Source organism: Petaurus breviceps, unplaced genomic scaffold (genome assembly GCF_028583685.1).
Source record: "Petaurus breviceps papuanus isolate PSGF00001 unplaced genomic scaffold, PetGlider_PUasm1.0 175, whole genome shotgun sequence".
NCBI lineage: Eukaryota > Metazoa > Chordata > Mammalia > Diprotodontia > Petauridae > Petaurus > Petaurus breviceps.
In genome coordinates this window covers 31,512,956-31,528,761 of record NW_027185764.1, presented here as the reverse complement: position 1 = coordinate 31,528,761, position 15,806 = coordinate 31,512,956, and the positions used below count along the sequence as shown (strand labels likewise).

At 39.1% G+C, this 15,806-nt stretch overlaps 1 protein-coding gene across 1 annotated transcript in view; it reads left to right on the top strand.

Moving 5' to 3' along the window:
- Positions 1-15,806, top strand: part of ACOT12 (acyl-CoA thioesterase 12) — a 78,848-nt gene that overhangs the window by 23,601 nt on the left and 39,441 nt on the right. Inside the window, exons 5-6 of the mRNA XM_069085036.1 lie at positions 2,024-2,159; positions 13,924-14,080. Of these exons, the coding sequence (XP_068941137.1) occupies positions 2,024-2,159; positions 13,924-14,080 (293 nt within the window). The remainder of the gene's footprint in view (positions 1-2,023; positions 2,160-13,923; positions 14,081-15,806) is intronic.

Here is a 15,806-nt window from a genome sequence, read left to right as displayed (position 1 = left end):
TAAATCCCACCCAGACTGAACCCAAAAAACTGCTTTTGAAAACCTCCTCTTAGAAGCCTGGTGACTTGGGGTTTTGCCATGACTTTTAAGTTCAGCTAGCTCCTTATCTTAAAACGCGTAGATAGAGCCTAACTTTATTTTCCCCTTGGCATAACTCCCATTCATTCATGCAACGTTAAGATGTTAAGACTGTAAGTGAAAGATCAATGACCTGATTTGATCTTAAAAACCTTGGTGACCCAGAGCAGCTACTGCTTTCTGTCCAAAGTGATAGTAGGTGTGTTTCAGGATGAACTGGCAATGATTAACTAGGCCCAGCTTGGTCAGGCAGGCCTTCAAGCTGGGTAACCGGGCACTATAGCTCTACACACATCAAAAGGCCAGATGTCATTTAACATTATTTTACTTGTTTTTTTTTTAATCGACAACAAGCCATTATTAAGTGCCTGCTATACGCTAGGCAGTGTACAATAGAGTCTTTATTTTTGTTTGCCTGTTAAAAAATAGGAATATTTTGACCATGATAATTCTACTGTGGATGCATTTATTTTATGCTATCCAAACATGATGTACTCCATTAGGAAGCCTCATCACCCCACTGATGCATTTATCTGTTAATTCCTAGCTCGGCACCTACTTTTAAGACATTCCAATTCCCTGAAAACTGCCTGAAGAATCAGAATAGTAATTATATTATGAAAACTATTTCTGGCGAGAAAAACAAAAGTTCCCAACTTAAATGTCTTATTCTAAAGACCTATTTTTTTAGTGTCTTCAAATTATTTACATCTATATAAATGAAGAAACTAGAGATGAAATTCTATTTCCCTACCTCCATTCTTTTGTACATAGTATTCTTCATGCCCAGAATGCTCCCCATTGTCACTTGCACCTCTTGGGATGCTGGGATCCCTTCAAAAATCAGTAGAGGTGCCATCTTTTACATGAGATTCCTCCCCCAGAATTTTTTGCATTTATTTTCTACGTGCATGTTATTTCCCCAAAGCAAAAATGTACGCTGCTTGAAGGAAGGAGATATTTTCATTTTTATCTCTATGGCTCATATTTATATGGCACTTGTGGTTTGAAAAAATACGCACATGTTATTCAATCCTAACAGCAGCCCTAAGGGAGATGTTGCTAATATTGTTGTTGTGTTATTACAATCCCCATTTTACAGCAGAATAAACTGAGAATGAGGGAAGTCAGTTGACTTACCCAGAGTCTCACTGCTAAGAACATGTCTTAGGCAGGATTTGAACCCCTATCTTCCTGACACCAAATCCATGCACTTTATTTTTAGTGCTTAGCACAGTGCCTGGCATGTAATTATTGCTTAATAAAATGCATACATGTTGAGTTTAATTTGAAAATTTTTTCATAACAAAATTTTGTCAACAGTTTGTTATGTGAAGGCTCACTTTTGATAGATAAGTTTTGGTAGATTGAATTTCAGAAGACAAAAAAAAAATAAAGCATTATATAAATGTGAATTACAAAGGCAGAAAAGAAAATAATGCCTTCCCTCATGGAGTGTGAGTTCTATTGGAGAGAAAAGTATACATAGAAGAATAAATACAAAAGACATTTTTTGGGGGAGGACAGAGCCTGTATGAGAACCTAGAAGGGTCAGAACAGGTCGCTTATAGAATGCAGCAGCCCTCGAGTTAAACTTGGAAGAGAAGTAGAAATTCTCAGAGGCTGAGCTGAGGAGAGAGCATGGGGGTTAGCCTATGCAAAAGAATGGAGGTGAGAGATGGGAGCTCTCTCCCTTTCCTTTCCTTTTCCTTTTCCCTTTCCCTTTTCCTTTCCTTTTCCTCCTTTCATTTGAAAATCCATCCAGACTTAAGCAATTTGAAAACAGAAAATAAAACTATTTTTAGCCTAAGGCAATTAAATTGGCAGCCTCTTCTCATACCAGAGAAACACATTTTGAAAAGTGCCCTGAATGTTACTTGAAATCCTGTGTAGCCACACAAACCCTTTAGCCAAATGCTTGAGGCTGTCCATTTTGGTTTTGTAGGTTTGTTTAAAGCCGGTAACCCTCCTGACAGAACAAGATCGAGTGGAACATGATCTGGCTTCAGAGAGACGGAAAGTCAGACTTCAGCAGGAGGACACCTTCCAAAGCTTGATGAAGCACAGCAGCAAGTTCCATGGTTAGTAAGGCTCTTTATAGACACCCTGACTCAATGGCTACAAAATGAAAAGGAATATGGTTCAGGAGCCCTTGCATTTCACTCCATATTGTAATTTAACACTCCCGGTGCAGCCTGATCCAGATTTAAATATAATTGAGAAATGCTTAACAAAATAGATAAAAATACAACAGAATATAGATGTTACATTTTAAAGCTAGTCAGTGTGTGGCTCACAGGAATCCTTATGGACAGATTAGTAGCCTCTTTTTAAAATTTTAATTTTCTTATTTTGACACCTCTGGTCTAGAGCAGGGCTTTTTAAACTTTTTCCACTTCGGCCCCCTTTAGGTTCTGGCAGTGTTCATGGCTTGAGGGCAGGTGCAGGGCAAAGTGCACATGCTGTGTGTTCAGAACCAAGGCTGCCGTGAAGTTACTCCATACAACATAGGCAAGTGCCACTAGAAACCCTTCAGATTCATTACGGATTTGATTTTTAGTTAATTTCTGGAGGCTGCACTTTCAGAAACCTTTTACTGCTGCTGAATATATGGGGTCACAACCCCCAGTTTAGGAAGGGCTGGTCTAGAGCACACTGCCTAGCTGTACAGAGCTGGATTTTCCATGTAAGTGAAGCTCATTTGCCCATCTTCTTGGGATCTCTGTCAAATCCAGGCCCAGTCTACATGGTTCGTAAAGATCTTAAGCATGCCTTGGGTGAAGGGTATCGATTATCTTTCTTTTTTCAGTTTTACAATTCTAATCTCCTTTTGTAACTATGGTAAGCCCCAGATTCCTGCCTAAGGACACTCTAGAATTTACCTTTCATTCCATTTGCAGTCCTAGAATGACCTGGAGTCCATAAAGGATCACACTTTTTCGGCCCCCTCAGCTTACTCTATCCAACCCCAGGTGCTCTTATGTTCCAGAAGGAACCTAGACAAGTATTTCTAAGGATTTTTTGGGTTTTGTTCAGTCATTTCAGTCATGTCTGACTCTTCCTGATCCCATTTGGGGTCCTCGACAAAGGCACTGGAGTGGTTTGTCGTTTCCTCCTCCAGCTTCTGGGGATTCCTTCTAGTCCTTGACTAGGAATTGGAATCATTAAGAATACCTGTGATACACTCCAGAGTATCACTGCTGAAAGGGGGAGACAGGGGTTTCAAAAGAGAAGGGCTAAGCTGGAAAGTGAACAGAGATTCCAGATTTGGGGAGAATAGATTTCCAAGTGTTCAAAGAAAGGATGTTCTTTTGGGGAGTTGGCGGATGAATCTCTCAAAAACAACAAAAAATATGAAAGCAATTGAGATGAGGAAGAGAAGGTACAGTTGCCCAAAGAGTGATATGGATAGCTAGAGAACTAATAACCAATTTTGTTTGAAAAACTCTGTAGTATTTGGAAGCAAGGGTAGGAGACTGTGGATCAATATAAAAGTCTTGTAAGAATAGTATCAGGAGTATTCAAGCTCAAAATGAGCCAAGGCTGGCAATGAAAAACAAATGCTAAGCAAAATCACAGCCAAAGGCTTTTTCAGACCAAAGACAGGCTAGGACCAGTCTTCCAGGTGGACATGATGAAGAAGCCAAACTACCCTGTTCTTTACTTTGCTTTTGTTTTCTCAAGGAAGGAGAATGATCTTTGGATTGGGGAATATAAAATTTAAAAAGTTTATAGGAAGTTGAAACAAAAGATACCAATTGGTAAGAGAGTACTTAGGCATGTGTAAACCAGATTCCAGTGTGCCCAAAGAACTAGTGAATGTAATTACTAATCAATCATCAATGAGGTTTGTAATATTATAGAGAATGGGAGAGGCTTCCCAGAATAGGAGGTGGGAAAATGTCTTGCTTTTCAAAATATGCGGGGTATATACAAATGATAATAGGCCAATAAACTTGACTTCGATCCCCAACAAAATTCTAGGTTATATTATTGGAGAGATTGTTTTTGAACATTCAGAGGGGTAAATGGTGATCACTAAGGACCAGCATGACATCTTCAAGAAAAATTATGCCAGTCTTGATGCATTTCCTTTTTTGACAGGGTTGCCATCAGGAGACTTGTCAGGAGAATGTAGACAAGGCACACCTACTGGCTTTCAGAAAGGCATTATGAAAAGCATAAAGTCCTTCATGACATTGTTGTGAATGAAATGGAGAGGCATAGACTAAATGGTTCAATAGGTTCATAATTGTTGGAGTGACCAGACACAAAGACTAGTGAGTGTTTTGTTTTGGCTTATTATTCCCAAAGAGAAGTCAGTGTTAGGGCAGTGGAGAGAGCACTGACCCTGGAGTCAGGAAGACCTGAATGAGAATCGGGCTTCAGACACTCACTAGCTGTGTGACCCTGGGCAAGTCACTTAACCCTGTTTGCCTCAGTTTTCTCATCTGTAAAATGAGCTGGAAAAGGAAATGGCAAACCTAGTATATCTTCCAAGAAAACCCCAAATGGGGTCATGGAGAGTCCGACATGACTGAAATTAATGAATAACAGCAAAAGTCAGTGTTGACTTGGAGGGAAGTATATAGTAAACTTCCCCTAAGCTATTCAATATTTGTATTAATGTCTTAGACTCTATCAAAAGCAAGGTGGAAGGTCTAGCCAATGTGCAGATGGCATAAAATTGAGGACAATGGAGTCAGCATCCAACCAAGCTAGACTATGGGCCAGTTCTAATAAAATTACATTTAATTGGGATAAATATAAAGTCTTGTTCTTGGGCTCAAAATATTAACTTCACAATACAGGATGGAGGAAATGTGTCTAGACAGATGACAGAAAATGATTTGGGAGTTTTAGCAGACTGGAAGTTCAATATTTGTCAACAGCATAACATGCTAGCCAAGAAGGCCGATACAATCTTAGGCTGTATTAAGAGGGACATAGACACCCCAAGGAGGGAGCTCATGGTGCTGCTGAATTCTGTTCCAGTCAAACCATATCCAGAGAATTGTGCTCAGTTCTAAAAATCAAATCTTAGCAAATATATTGAAAATCCTGAGCCAGTCCCAAGGAGAGTGACCAGAATGGCAAAAAGACTGGTGACCTCATCTCTACCTTGTGACTTCCCTGGCTTTCTTCAAGCCCAAGCTACATTCCCTCTTTCCATAGGAAGCCATTCCCAGTCTCCCTAAATTCTAGTGCCTTTCCTCTGTTGATTATTTCCAGTTTGTCCTTTACAAAACTTCTTTGTACCTATTTGTTTGCATTTTGCCTCCCTCCATTAGACTGTGAGCTCCTCCAAAACAGGGCTGGTCTTACCTTTTTGTGTGTCCCTGGAGCTTAGCACAGTGCCTGATGCGTAGGCATTTATAACATTTACCAATTGACTGATTGACCTTGCTATATGAAGATCTGTTGAAGAAAACACTCAGGAGAATCATGATTGTTGTTTTCAGATAGTTAAGGGATGGAGGTAGGATTAGGTCTGTTCTGCTTAACTTTGTAGGATCCAACTAGGAGCAGTTCTTCCCAGAGGCAGATTTTAGCACAATGTAAGGAAACATTTTCTAATAATTAGCATAGTACAAAAACCGAATAGGCAGTGCTGACTATAATCTTAGACAAAGGAGCCATGCACTAACCCCATCATCACCGTGAAGCCAACTAGCCCCCAATGTACCCCAATACAGTTCCTCACTCTGTTGAACCTTTTTAAAATAGTTTTTTTCCCCAATTACATGCCAAGATAATTTTTAGCATTCATTTTTACAAAATTTTTGAGTTCCAAAGTTTTCTCTCTCCCTCTCTCCCCTCTCCTCTTCCTAAAATGGTAGGAAGTTTTATATAGGTTATACACGTGCTATCATGTAACACATATTTCCATATTAGTCATAGTTATGAAAAAAGAAGCAGATCAAAAGGAAAAAAATGATGAAAAAATAAAGTAGGTGAAAGAAGTATGCTTCGATCTACATTCACAGATTAATTCTTTATCTGGATGTGGATAGCACATTCTTTTGTGAGTCCTTTGGACTTGTCTTGGGTCATTGTGTTTCTGAGAAGAGCTGAGTCATTCAGAGTTGGTCATCCATCACACAATGTTGCTGATACTGTGTACAATGTTTTCCTAATTCAGCTCATTTCACTTTGCATCACTTCATACAAGACTTTCCAGGTTTCTCTGGAATACACTTGTTCATAATTTCTTATTGAACAATAGTATTGCATCACATTCATATACCACAGCTCATTTAGCCATTCCCCAAATGGATGAGCATCCCCTCAATTCTCAATATTTTGCCACCAAAAAAGAACTACTATAAATATTTTTGCACATGTGGGTCCTTTTCCATTTTTTATGATCTCTTTGGGATACAGACCCAGTAGTGGTATTACTGGACCAAAGTGTATGCACAGTTTTATAGCCCTTTGGGCATAGTTTCAAATTGTTCTCCAGAGTGGTTGGATCAGTTCATAGCTCCACCAACAGTCCGTTAATGCCCCAATTTCCCCATATTCTCTCCAACATTTGTCATTTTCCTTTTTTTTTTTTATCATATTAGCCAATCTGATAGGTGTGAGATGGTACCTCAGGGTTGTTTTAATTAGAATTTCTCTGATCAAGAGTGATTTAGAGCACTTCATATGCCTATAGATATCTTTGATTTCATCATCCAAAAACTGCCTATTCATGTCCTTTGGCCATTTATCAATTGGGGAATGGCTTTTATTCTTATAAATTTGACTCAGTTCTCTATATATTTGAGAAGTGAGGTCTTTATCAGAGATACTTGCTGTAAAGATTGTTTCCAGGCTTTCTGCTTTCCTTCTAGTCTTGGTTGTATTGGTTTTGTTTGTGCAAAAGCTTTTTAATTTAATATAATCAAAATGATCAATTTTACACTTCGTAATGCTCTCTATCTCTTGTTTGGTCATGAGTTCTTCCCTTCTCCATTGCTGAATCTTTTTAAAAATACTAAAAAAAAAGTATACTTAGACTCACCATGGCAGAAAGATAACTTGCTAAGGGATATCCCTTTGGTGTGTGCAACAGCTCACCAAAGATAGAAGATTGTTTCAAAGTACTGTCAATCCTTCAGGGGAAATACAACTCCTAAAATTGTCATTGATAGTATATGCAGAGTTCTAGACTCTGTCACCCTTTCTTATTGCATACCAGTGTCTAGAAAGTATTTCCATAACTTCTTATAACTACACATCTAAATTTTGAAAGGAAGAAACATAAATTGGCAACTAATGGAGCCCAGAGTTGGATAGAAATATGAATGAGGCTTGTGAGTCTTTTTGAGCAATATATAATCATAATAGGCTTAGAGTTAGAAGGGGCCTTAGGAGGTGTCAGCTCCAACCCCCTCATTTTATAAATGGGGAAACTAAAACACATAGGAATTAAATGGTTTTCTCAAAATCATATTATTAGCAAGTGGCAGAGACTCCAAATTCAGTTTGTTTGTTTCACCACAACACGTAGTTGTTGCCATATTAATCCAAACTTGCTTTCTGATGCCAAGGTAAGTCCTTCTGACCCCATTATACATCCAGCTCACAGTTTATAACCATTGACTGGGTCACAAAAAGATCAACTATGTTTTCTGGGTGGGATGTTTATATCATTCTGGGTTCAGATTATCTTCATTTATTTATGGAAGTAGCTCCCCATCCCAGCAAAGACCATCAACAGTACACAGTACTATTAAAGGAAATACCCATAATACCTCACACAATTGTATTTAATTGGTCTTAGAGTAATTAGTCAGTAATCTTGTCACAGTGCTCCCTATCCAACTTGTCAATCTTACCAATTCTTTCCCAAGAGACTGACCGAACATATCAAATATACTTGTCTCTCCCCTGCTTGAGAGCAAGATAATTTAGGTAAGATTTTTATAGACAAGAGTTGGCTTTTTTCAGGGGATTATGGAAATAATGCAAGTCATCTGCAGAGGACTCTGGACAGCAGTTTTTACAACTGGTACTGAGAGGACAAGATACATTTCAGATTAACAAGTAAACAGAATCAAATCATAATCATTCAAATGTTAATAGGCACAGTAATCTAGAAAAAGGTGATTAACATATTTTAGCTTCTATCTGGTAGGAAATTGGTTGTTAGGGCTACATTCCATAAACTTCATTATAATAACATTTTTTTCAAAATGTGTATACATATTTTTTATTTTGTTCTTCCTCTATGTACAAAAAGAGAGGCAAATGTGGTATCATAGATAGAAAGGGGAGCTCTGAGTCCTGTTAGAGTTAGGTTTAAGACTGACACATTCTGCTAGGTAACCCTGAGCACCAGCATGCCAGACAATTCAAACAATGAGTCAGAGAGTGGGTGCAGATCTGTATTGTTAGATGGAACTTCCTGATCAAGAGCAAATTATTCCGAATTCTTCTTGATTGGAAAAAAAAAAAATTATTCCTTGAATTTCATTGATTATATTTCAAAGTCACCGCACATACCAGTGGTTCGAATGGAGCTTACTTAAGAGAGAACAGGCTAATTATCTAAAAGTAAAAATCAGTTCTTATGCTGTAATAGGTGAGAAGGAATATAGATTTCCAACAAAGCAACAGAACATCAGCCATCTGAGAAAACTAGGTCAACTCTGAGCCCATCAAGCACTTCAAAGTACAGTGGGAATAATTTTTTTTTAAAACTAGCTTGAAAAAAAATTAAGGCATTTACTAATGTCAGGGCAATTTGCATACATTAGTAAAGCATTTGCAAATGCACTTACTATTTTTAAATGTACTGCTTAAGGGGAATTTCTATTGCTGAATATTTTTTTGAGAAAATACCAAGTTCTTTCTGTTTCAGTCAAAATATCATACTTAGAAGGTGGGACATCATGTTTTGGGAAGATGTTTTGTGTCCCAAATGCAGCTTGTTAGAGTAGCAGGAAAGCTGAATAAGAACCGTAAGTTCCAGAAAGACAAGAGAATCACGTCACTGAAGACTCTCCTTCTTATACATGGAACACTGTGGGGTGGGAGTGGGGGCCATTGCCCTGGTGAGCCCTTTGCCGCCTTTTTCTGCCATCACAGAAGATCCAGGGAGAATTTTTTGTTATTATTCATTATGCAATAAATTAAATATTTACTGAGGAGCTGCTATTTGCCTAGGTCTTCACTGGCAGGCATGTAGAAAGAAAAATATCAGTCTTTTGTCCTTTGACCTTAGTCTATGTCAAAGGTATTCACTTGAAATCTTGTTTTGCTTTATTTTATCCTAAACTCAATAACTGTAAACAAGAACAAACATATAAAATAGGGCATTAGGTCTTACACAAAGCCATAAACTCTGACCTATTAAGTCTGTCAGAAGTAAACTATGCCCTTGTCCACTTTAGCCAAATGATGATGCTTCATTTGCTTCTGAATTCTTTTCTTAGCCCTTTCTCATCTGTGTATTTATCAGATTTTGTTGCTTTTTACAAAAATTTAGTTGCCACCAGTAAATAACATCCTGATTTTGTGATTATCGTTCTATATCACTTCTTGGTCTCGCCACAATTCTTTGTTTACATTCTACTTGTCATTTTATGGCACAATCATATTCCATAACCTGAATATACTATCATTTATTTAGCCTTTCCTCAATTATTGACCATAAAAGCCATTTACAAGTTTGGGGGTTGTTTGCTTATAAAATATAAATATGTTTGTATGGATAATTAACTTTTCATTATTCCTAATAATATCCTTAGATTATGGTCCTAGCAACAACTCTTGAAAGATGAAAGGGCATGATCCTAGAAAATCATAGTGTCAAAGATTTAGATCTAGAAGGGCCCTTTCAGATCTTCTAGTCTAATTTCTTCAATTTACAGGTTGAAGCATAAGGTCACAGCTTAAGGACTAGAACATATACTCTGCACATTGCATTTATAGTATACAGGGTGCCCCAAAAGTCTTAGTACACTCTTGAGCTTTAAGAGTTTTTTATATTAAGTTTAATATTTAGTAACATCATATTATATAACTCATAAGTGGGCAGAGTCAAGATTGAAACCCAGATCTTCAGCTTCCAAATTAAGTTGTTTTTACTGCTTCCCAGAATTACAGATCTGGGTGGGACCTCGGTGGGCATCTATTCCAACCCATACCTGAATGGAAGCCTTACTATTACATAACCCTTATATGCCCAATTTCCTTATTTTACAAATAGACAAACTAAGACCCAGAGGGTTTAAATGACTTGCCCAAGGTCATACCCACAGTAAGTATCACAATTGGAATTTGAACTCAGGTCCTCTGACTTTAAAGTGATTGTTCTTTCCTCTGTACTTTTTCATTGGTTTTCCAACTAGTGTGAGCACATGAAACTGAAATGTCAAGTTATGCCGTCAGTATTACACAATCCTCTCCAAAGTACAAATTTCGTAGACGAACACAAACGAGTATTATAGAGCTTTTCTTGTCTGCCAGATGGGACGTTTGACCCAAACACGACCAATAAATCTGTGCTCACAGTAAGTGGGACCCTGGAGCAGGTGCCTGCAAAACATGCCTAAAATTTCAAAGAGAACAGTTTAATGCTAAGGTCCTCTCAATTGGAGGCCAAAGGTGTTTAACCTTTATAGGCCTTCTGTCCTTAATTCTGGGGGGTGTCAAGCCTCACACGATGGCTGAACCACCTATTCAGCTCCTCTGAGTTTAGACACTAACACGCCACCCACAAGAATAGACCGTTATTCCCAGAAAACTGGGACAGGATTTCTATTGACATTCAGACCAAGTTTCTTCACGATTGCAAAATAGAATTTTGTCTTTGTTTTTTAACTAAAGGAGAGAGTAGCCACATAGGTACTGGCAAATGGCACAAAGAATCAGGTGCTGAGAAGTGGCTTTTTCAGTTCTCAGGATCTCCTTTGGGCAGGGGCTGGGCTTGGGCGCTGTTATTGAGCAAGATCCCTCCTGATGGACAGCACAAGAGACAGGGACATTAATGACAGAGGAAGTGGTGATTGCTTCTCTGCAAAGGACACCCAAGCAGAGAGCCCTCAGAAGGAAGGAGATGCGCTTTTAGGGGAAACGACAACCACCTTAGGGTTGAGTTTACCCAGCTGAAGGTGATGGAGAGTCACACCTTTAACCTGATGACTTTGGTCAGTCTCTCACAAGCGTTTATGAGAGCTCTGTGTGCAGACAGCATTGTTGCATTAAGTGGAGTGATGAGGAAGAAATGAAATGGTGAACGCAATGAACCCGAGCATCTCACTGTCCAAAGGGAGAAGTAGGATTTTTATTGTTCAGATGTTTCAGTCGTGTCTGACTCTTCATGACCCCATTTGGGGTTTTCTTGGCAAAGATGCTGGAATGGTTTGCCATTTCCTTCTCCACCTCATTTTACACATGAGGAAACTGAGGCAGAGTTAAGTGACTTGCCCAGGGTCACACAGCTAGTAAGTGTCTGAGGCTAGATTTCCACTCAGGAAGATGAGTCCAGGTCTGGTGCTCTGTGCATTATGGCACCCCCTACTAGACCCAGAAGTAGGATAAGCATATCCCAAACAGCATACAGATAACAGCAACTCATTACAAGTATTTAGAATTACACACATGCTGTGTCTACATATGCATACACCCATAAACATATATGTATGTCCACATGTATCTATGTGTATATATACACACAGTATACATATCTATGTGTGTGTATATAAATACATATATATATATATATATATATATATATATGACTAAACTTGTGATTTCATCTCCCTCTATCTCTGTAGGTGGATGCACCTTCTATATAACTTACCATCTTAGAACAAGGGTACTTAACTTACAGTCCACAGACCCCTAAGGGGGACATGGATAGATTTCAGGGGGTCCACGAATTTATGTTTTCCTTCCAGTATTTTGAAAACTACATAAATAAAATTGAGTTCCTTTGAAATCCTATGTATTTTATTTTGTGCATTTAAGAAATTATTCTGAGAAGAGGTCTTTTACCAGATTGATGGAGGGGTCTGTCACCAAAAAGGGGAAGAACCCATATCTTAGCAGTTGCTCGAGCCCTAAGAGGTTAAGACAAGCACTGACTGGTCCAAGGTCACACGGTAAGCAGGTGATAGAGATGTTCTTGAACCATGGTCTTCCTGCTTTTGAGGCTGTTTCTCCCATTATGCTGTGCCATGCTACTTCTCAAAAAGGCAGAGGCTTGGTTATTTTTCTTAGCTCAAGTCAGAGCCTCCTGCCTCATGCTGGGGCAGAATTTTCAGTCATTTTCTAGTAGACACCTACCTGCCAAATGGATATAGTTTGCATAAGGGCTATAAAGTTTACATATTATCTCACATCTGAACATTGTATTTTTAATATAACATAATAATTTATTATATTTCAGGTTTCAGGGCAGTGGAATGCATGGAGAGACCTGAGCTAGGGAAGATGAATCTGGAAAAATCTTCATAAAGGTGTTGAGATTTGAGGCAAAGTATTTTAGCGTGATATACATGGACATTTCAGATGTTTGGGTGAAAGTTGCTATATTCTTTTATTTCCTGTTTTTTCTGAATTGCCTGCTGGCTCTCAGTTTCCTCAAATAAAAAAAAAGAGAGGATTGACCTAAATGACTTCTAACTCTAACTCCATGAACCAAATTTACTTTTGCTGAGTGTGGACTCCAAACGAAGGCCCTTTATAAAGAAATGACAAAGACGTTCGGCATGAGTTGGCAAAGCCATGTGGCTAGAAGCCTTGAGAGAAGATAGAGAACACGGGGACCACTTTGTTTAGAGGATGACCCAAAACATCCTATTGTGAAGAAGGTCTCTAGATAAGTCAATGAAATGTGATAGAATGGAGGCAGAGCAAGAATAACTCAGAGAAGGATAAAGAAATGAAAATCTGAACTTTAAGAGCACGGGCTGGCAGTAGTTACTCTTCCCCACAGGCCCGCTGGGGAACATGCCAAGGAAAGCTGTTTCAAAGATGTTTTATTGGGACCCAGAGGAAGTTCATTACAGTCTTTCTGTAATTCCTTCTATAGGAATTTCCACTCCAGATGATGTTATAGTTCCTACCTAAATGGAGATTCCTCTCTTCTCACATTGCACACTGAGATCTGTCCCTGGCCAAAGCCACCGGATACGTGCTTTCTGAATTACGCATCCACCCAAACAACAACACTTGTGAGATTTAAGCCTAGCTGGTGATTCACTTGATGATGCAGGAAGCATAATTGAATACATTTTATTTCTTTGCAGCCAGGGTAAATGATTTCTCCATTGTTGACAGTAAAAACCAATTTGTCAGTAAATGAAGGCAATATGATTCTGCAGCAGCAGAAGGACACTGAGATGTACAGCAGCCTTGTGTCTTTTCTGCTCATAACAGCATTTTTTAAAAACCCCAACAGCATTTCCATAGCAAGTGGCATTCTCATTCGGAGAGGTTTAGAACGAATGCTCAGTCACTGTGCCCCAGAGGGCATACATATCTCACATCTTAAATTCTCTTTTGTATTTAGCTATTCTTCCAACCAAAACTCTGAAACAGGGTCGTTAATAGGGAGCAAGATGGTTGCAGTATTAAATAAAAAAAGAAAATATTAAATCCAGAACAATCTACCAGGTACAGTCATCTCTAGAAGAAGAAAACACTTTCCATTTTGTTATCTTAACCCCTTACACGAAGATGAAACTCATCCATGTCCAGAATGGAACTTGTTTGCTTCCGCAGGTGGTTGTTTATGAAGGGAATGGGTTCATTTTTACAGGGGTCAACCCTTCTGCTTGAGGGAGTAGCCACCCCGGGGACACTGGTTAAAGCTACTGAATTTAATGTTTCCCATTCATATTTCAGATGCCATCTGTGATCAGGAGGACGGTATGGTTTCGACTGCTGATACCTGGGTACAGAGCATTGAACTTGTCCTTCCACCCCATGCAAACCATCATGGAAATACATTTGGGGGTCAGATTATGGCTTGGATGGAGACAGTGGCTAACATTTCAGCAAGGTTGTTTATTGATTTTGACCTTTGAACTGTAAAACTTTGAACTGTGACCCTCTCTTGGGAAAAACTACCTGATCTTCTGGCAGGACTATAGAGGTAGGGGAGTTGCAAGTGAGTAAGAAAAAAAAATAGGGATGGCTAGATGCCCAGAATGGCCAGGATCAGATGTGTTAGTGTAGTGAAGACTTGAAATAGATAACCTGGGGAAATGGAACCTTTCATTAAAATGGTCTTTTTTAGAGCACCCACAACAAATAGTCCTTTACTCAAGTGATTAATCTGTTCTTTTGTCTAGGCAATCAACTAGAATTTATTAAGTTTAAAATATCCAATGGGCAGTTTGAGAAGCAAGACTGGAGGTCATTAGAGAGATTAAGGCTGAACAAATAGAATTGAGAGTTATTTGCATAGAAATAATCAATGAATCTATGTGAATTAATGAGATCACTAAGTGAAAAAGCATAGAGAGAAAGGAGAAGAGGGCACAAGAAGTTAGAGAATGGGAGCTGAATAAAGATCCGGCAAAGGAAACTGAGAACAGTCAGACAGCTGGGAGGAAGGGAGGGAGGAGGCAGGAAGAAAGGAAGGAAGGTAGAACAGGAGGAAGGGAGGGAAGGAGAGAAGAAGGAAGGAAAGAAGGAGATAAGTATTTATTAAGCAAGTACTATGTAACAGTGCTTTGTACTTCACAAATATTATCTCATTTAATCCTGGAAAGTAGGTGTTATTATTATCCCCATTTAACAGTCAAGGAAATCGAGGCAGATAGAGGTAAAGTGATAGCTTGTTCAGGATCACACAGCTTGTGAATGTCTGAAGCTGGATTTGAACTCAGGTCTTCCTTTAGACCCATTTCTCTTTCCACTGCATCATCTGGCTTCCTAGGGAAAAGGAAGAGAGTGTGACTGGTGCAGGGGTGATGACCCAGGGAAGAACTAAAGGGCAGAGATGGTGAGGACAAAGAACAAGGTTGGGGTCTCAAGGTAAAGGAAGAGGTAATAGACTGTGACCAAATGAGGAGATTTCACATTTCATGATTATGGATATATGATACTTGTTGGTCATGGAAAAATCAAAGTTATGGTGATCTCTATATGTAGCTGAGATGGGGTGGAAGGAGAGGTCAGAAGAAATGAGCAAAGTGAGGAATTGAAAGATTAAGGTGTTTAAGGGAGTGCCTACATGTAAAATGATGTCCCCTGACCCGAGTTCAAATCTGACCTCTGACACTCTTTAGCCGTGTGATCCTGAGCCAGTCTCTTAATCCTGTTTGCCTCAGTTTCCTCATCTATAATATGTGATGGAGAAGAAAATGGCAAGCCATTCCAATATCTTTGTCAAGAAAACCCCAAATGGGCTTTTCTGGCAAGTTGGGGAGAAAAGAAGGACTATGGGTCAGGCACTGAATGCATTGAGGAAGGAAGTGTTTTAGAGGTCAGTACACAAGAGCCACCAGAATCTTCATTGGGTAGTAAATATGGATTAAATGAACCACAAAGGAAGAGAAGTTACTGAGTGATGGTGGTAGATGGAGAGTTTGGAAGAGGCGATGGGGAACATGAAGTATCCCAACTCACCCACTATGACCAGTGAGTTGGGAGGGCTGTGTGAAAGTGCCCACATCATTGGAAAGGGTGGCCAGTGTCATCAGGAGGGAGCCAGAAGATGGAGGGAGCAAGAAAGGAAAAAAATTAAGAGCAAAGCTAGTTTATTGCTTATGGATCAGGCA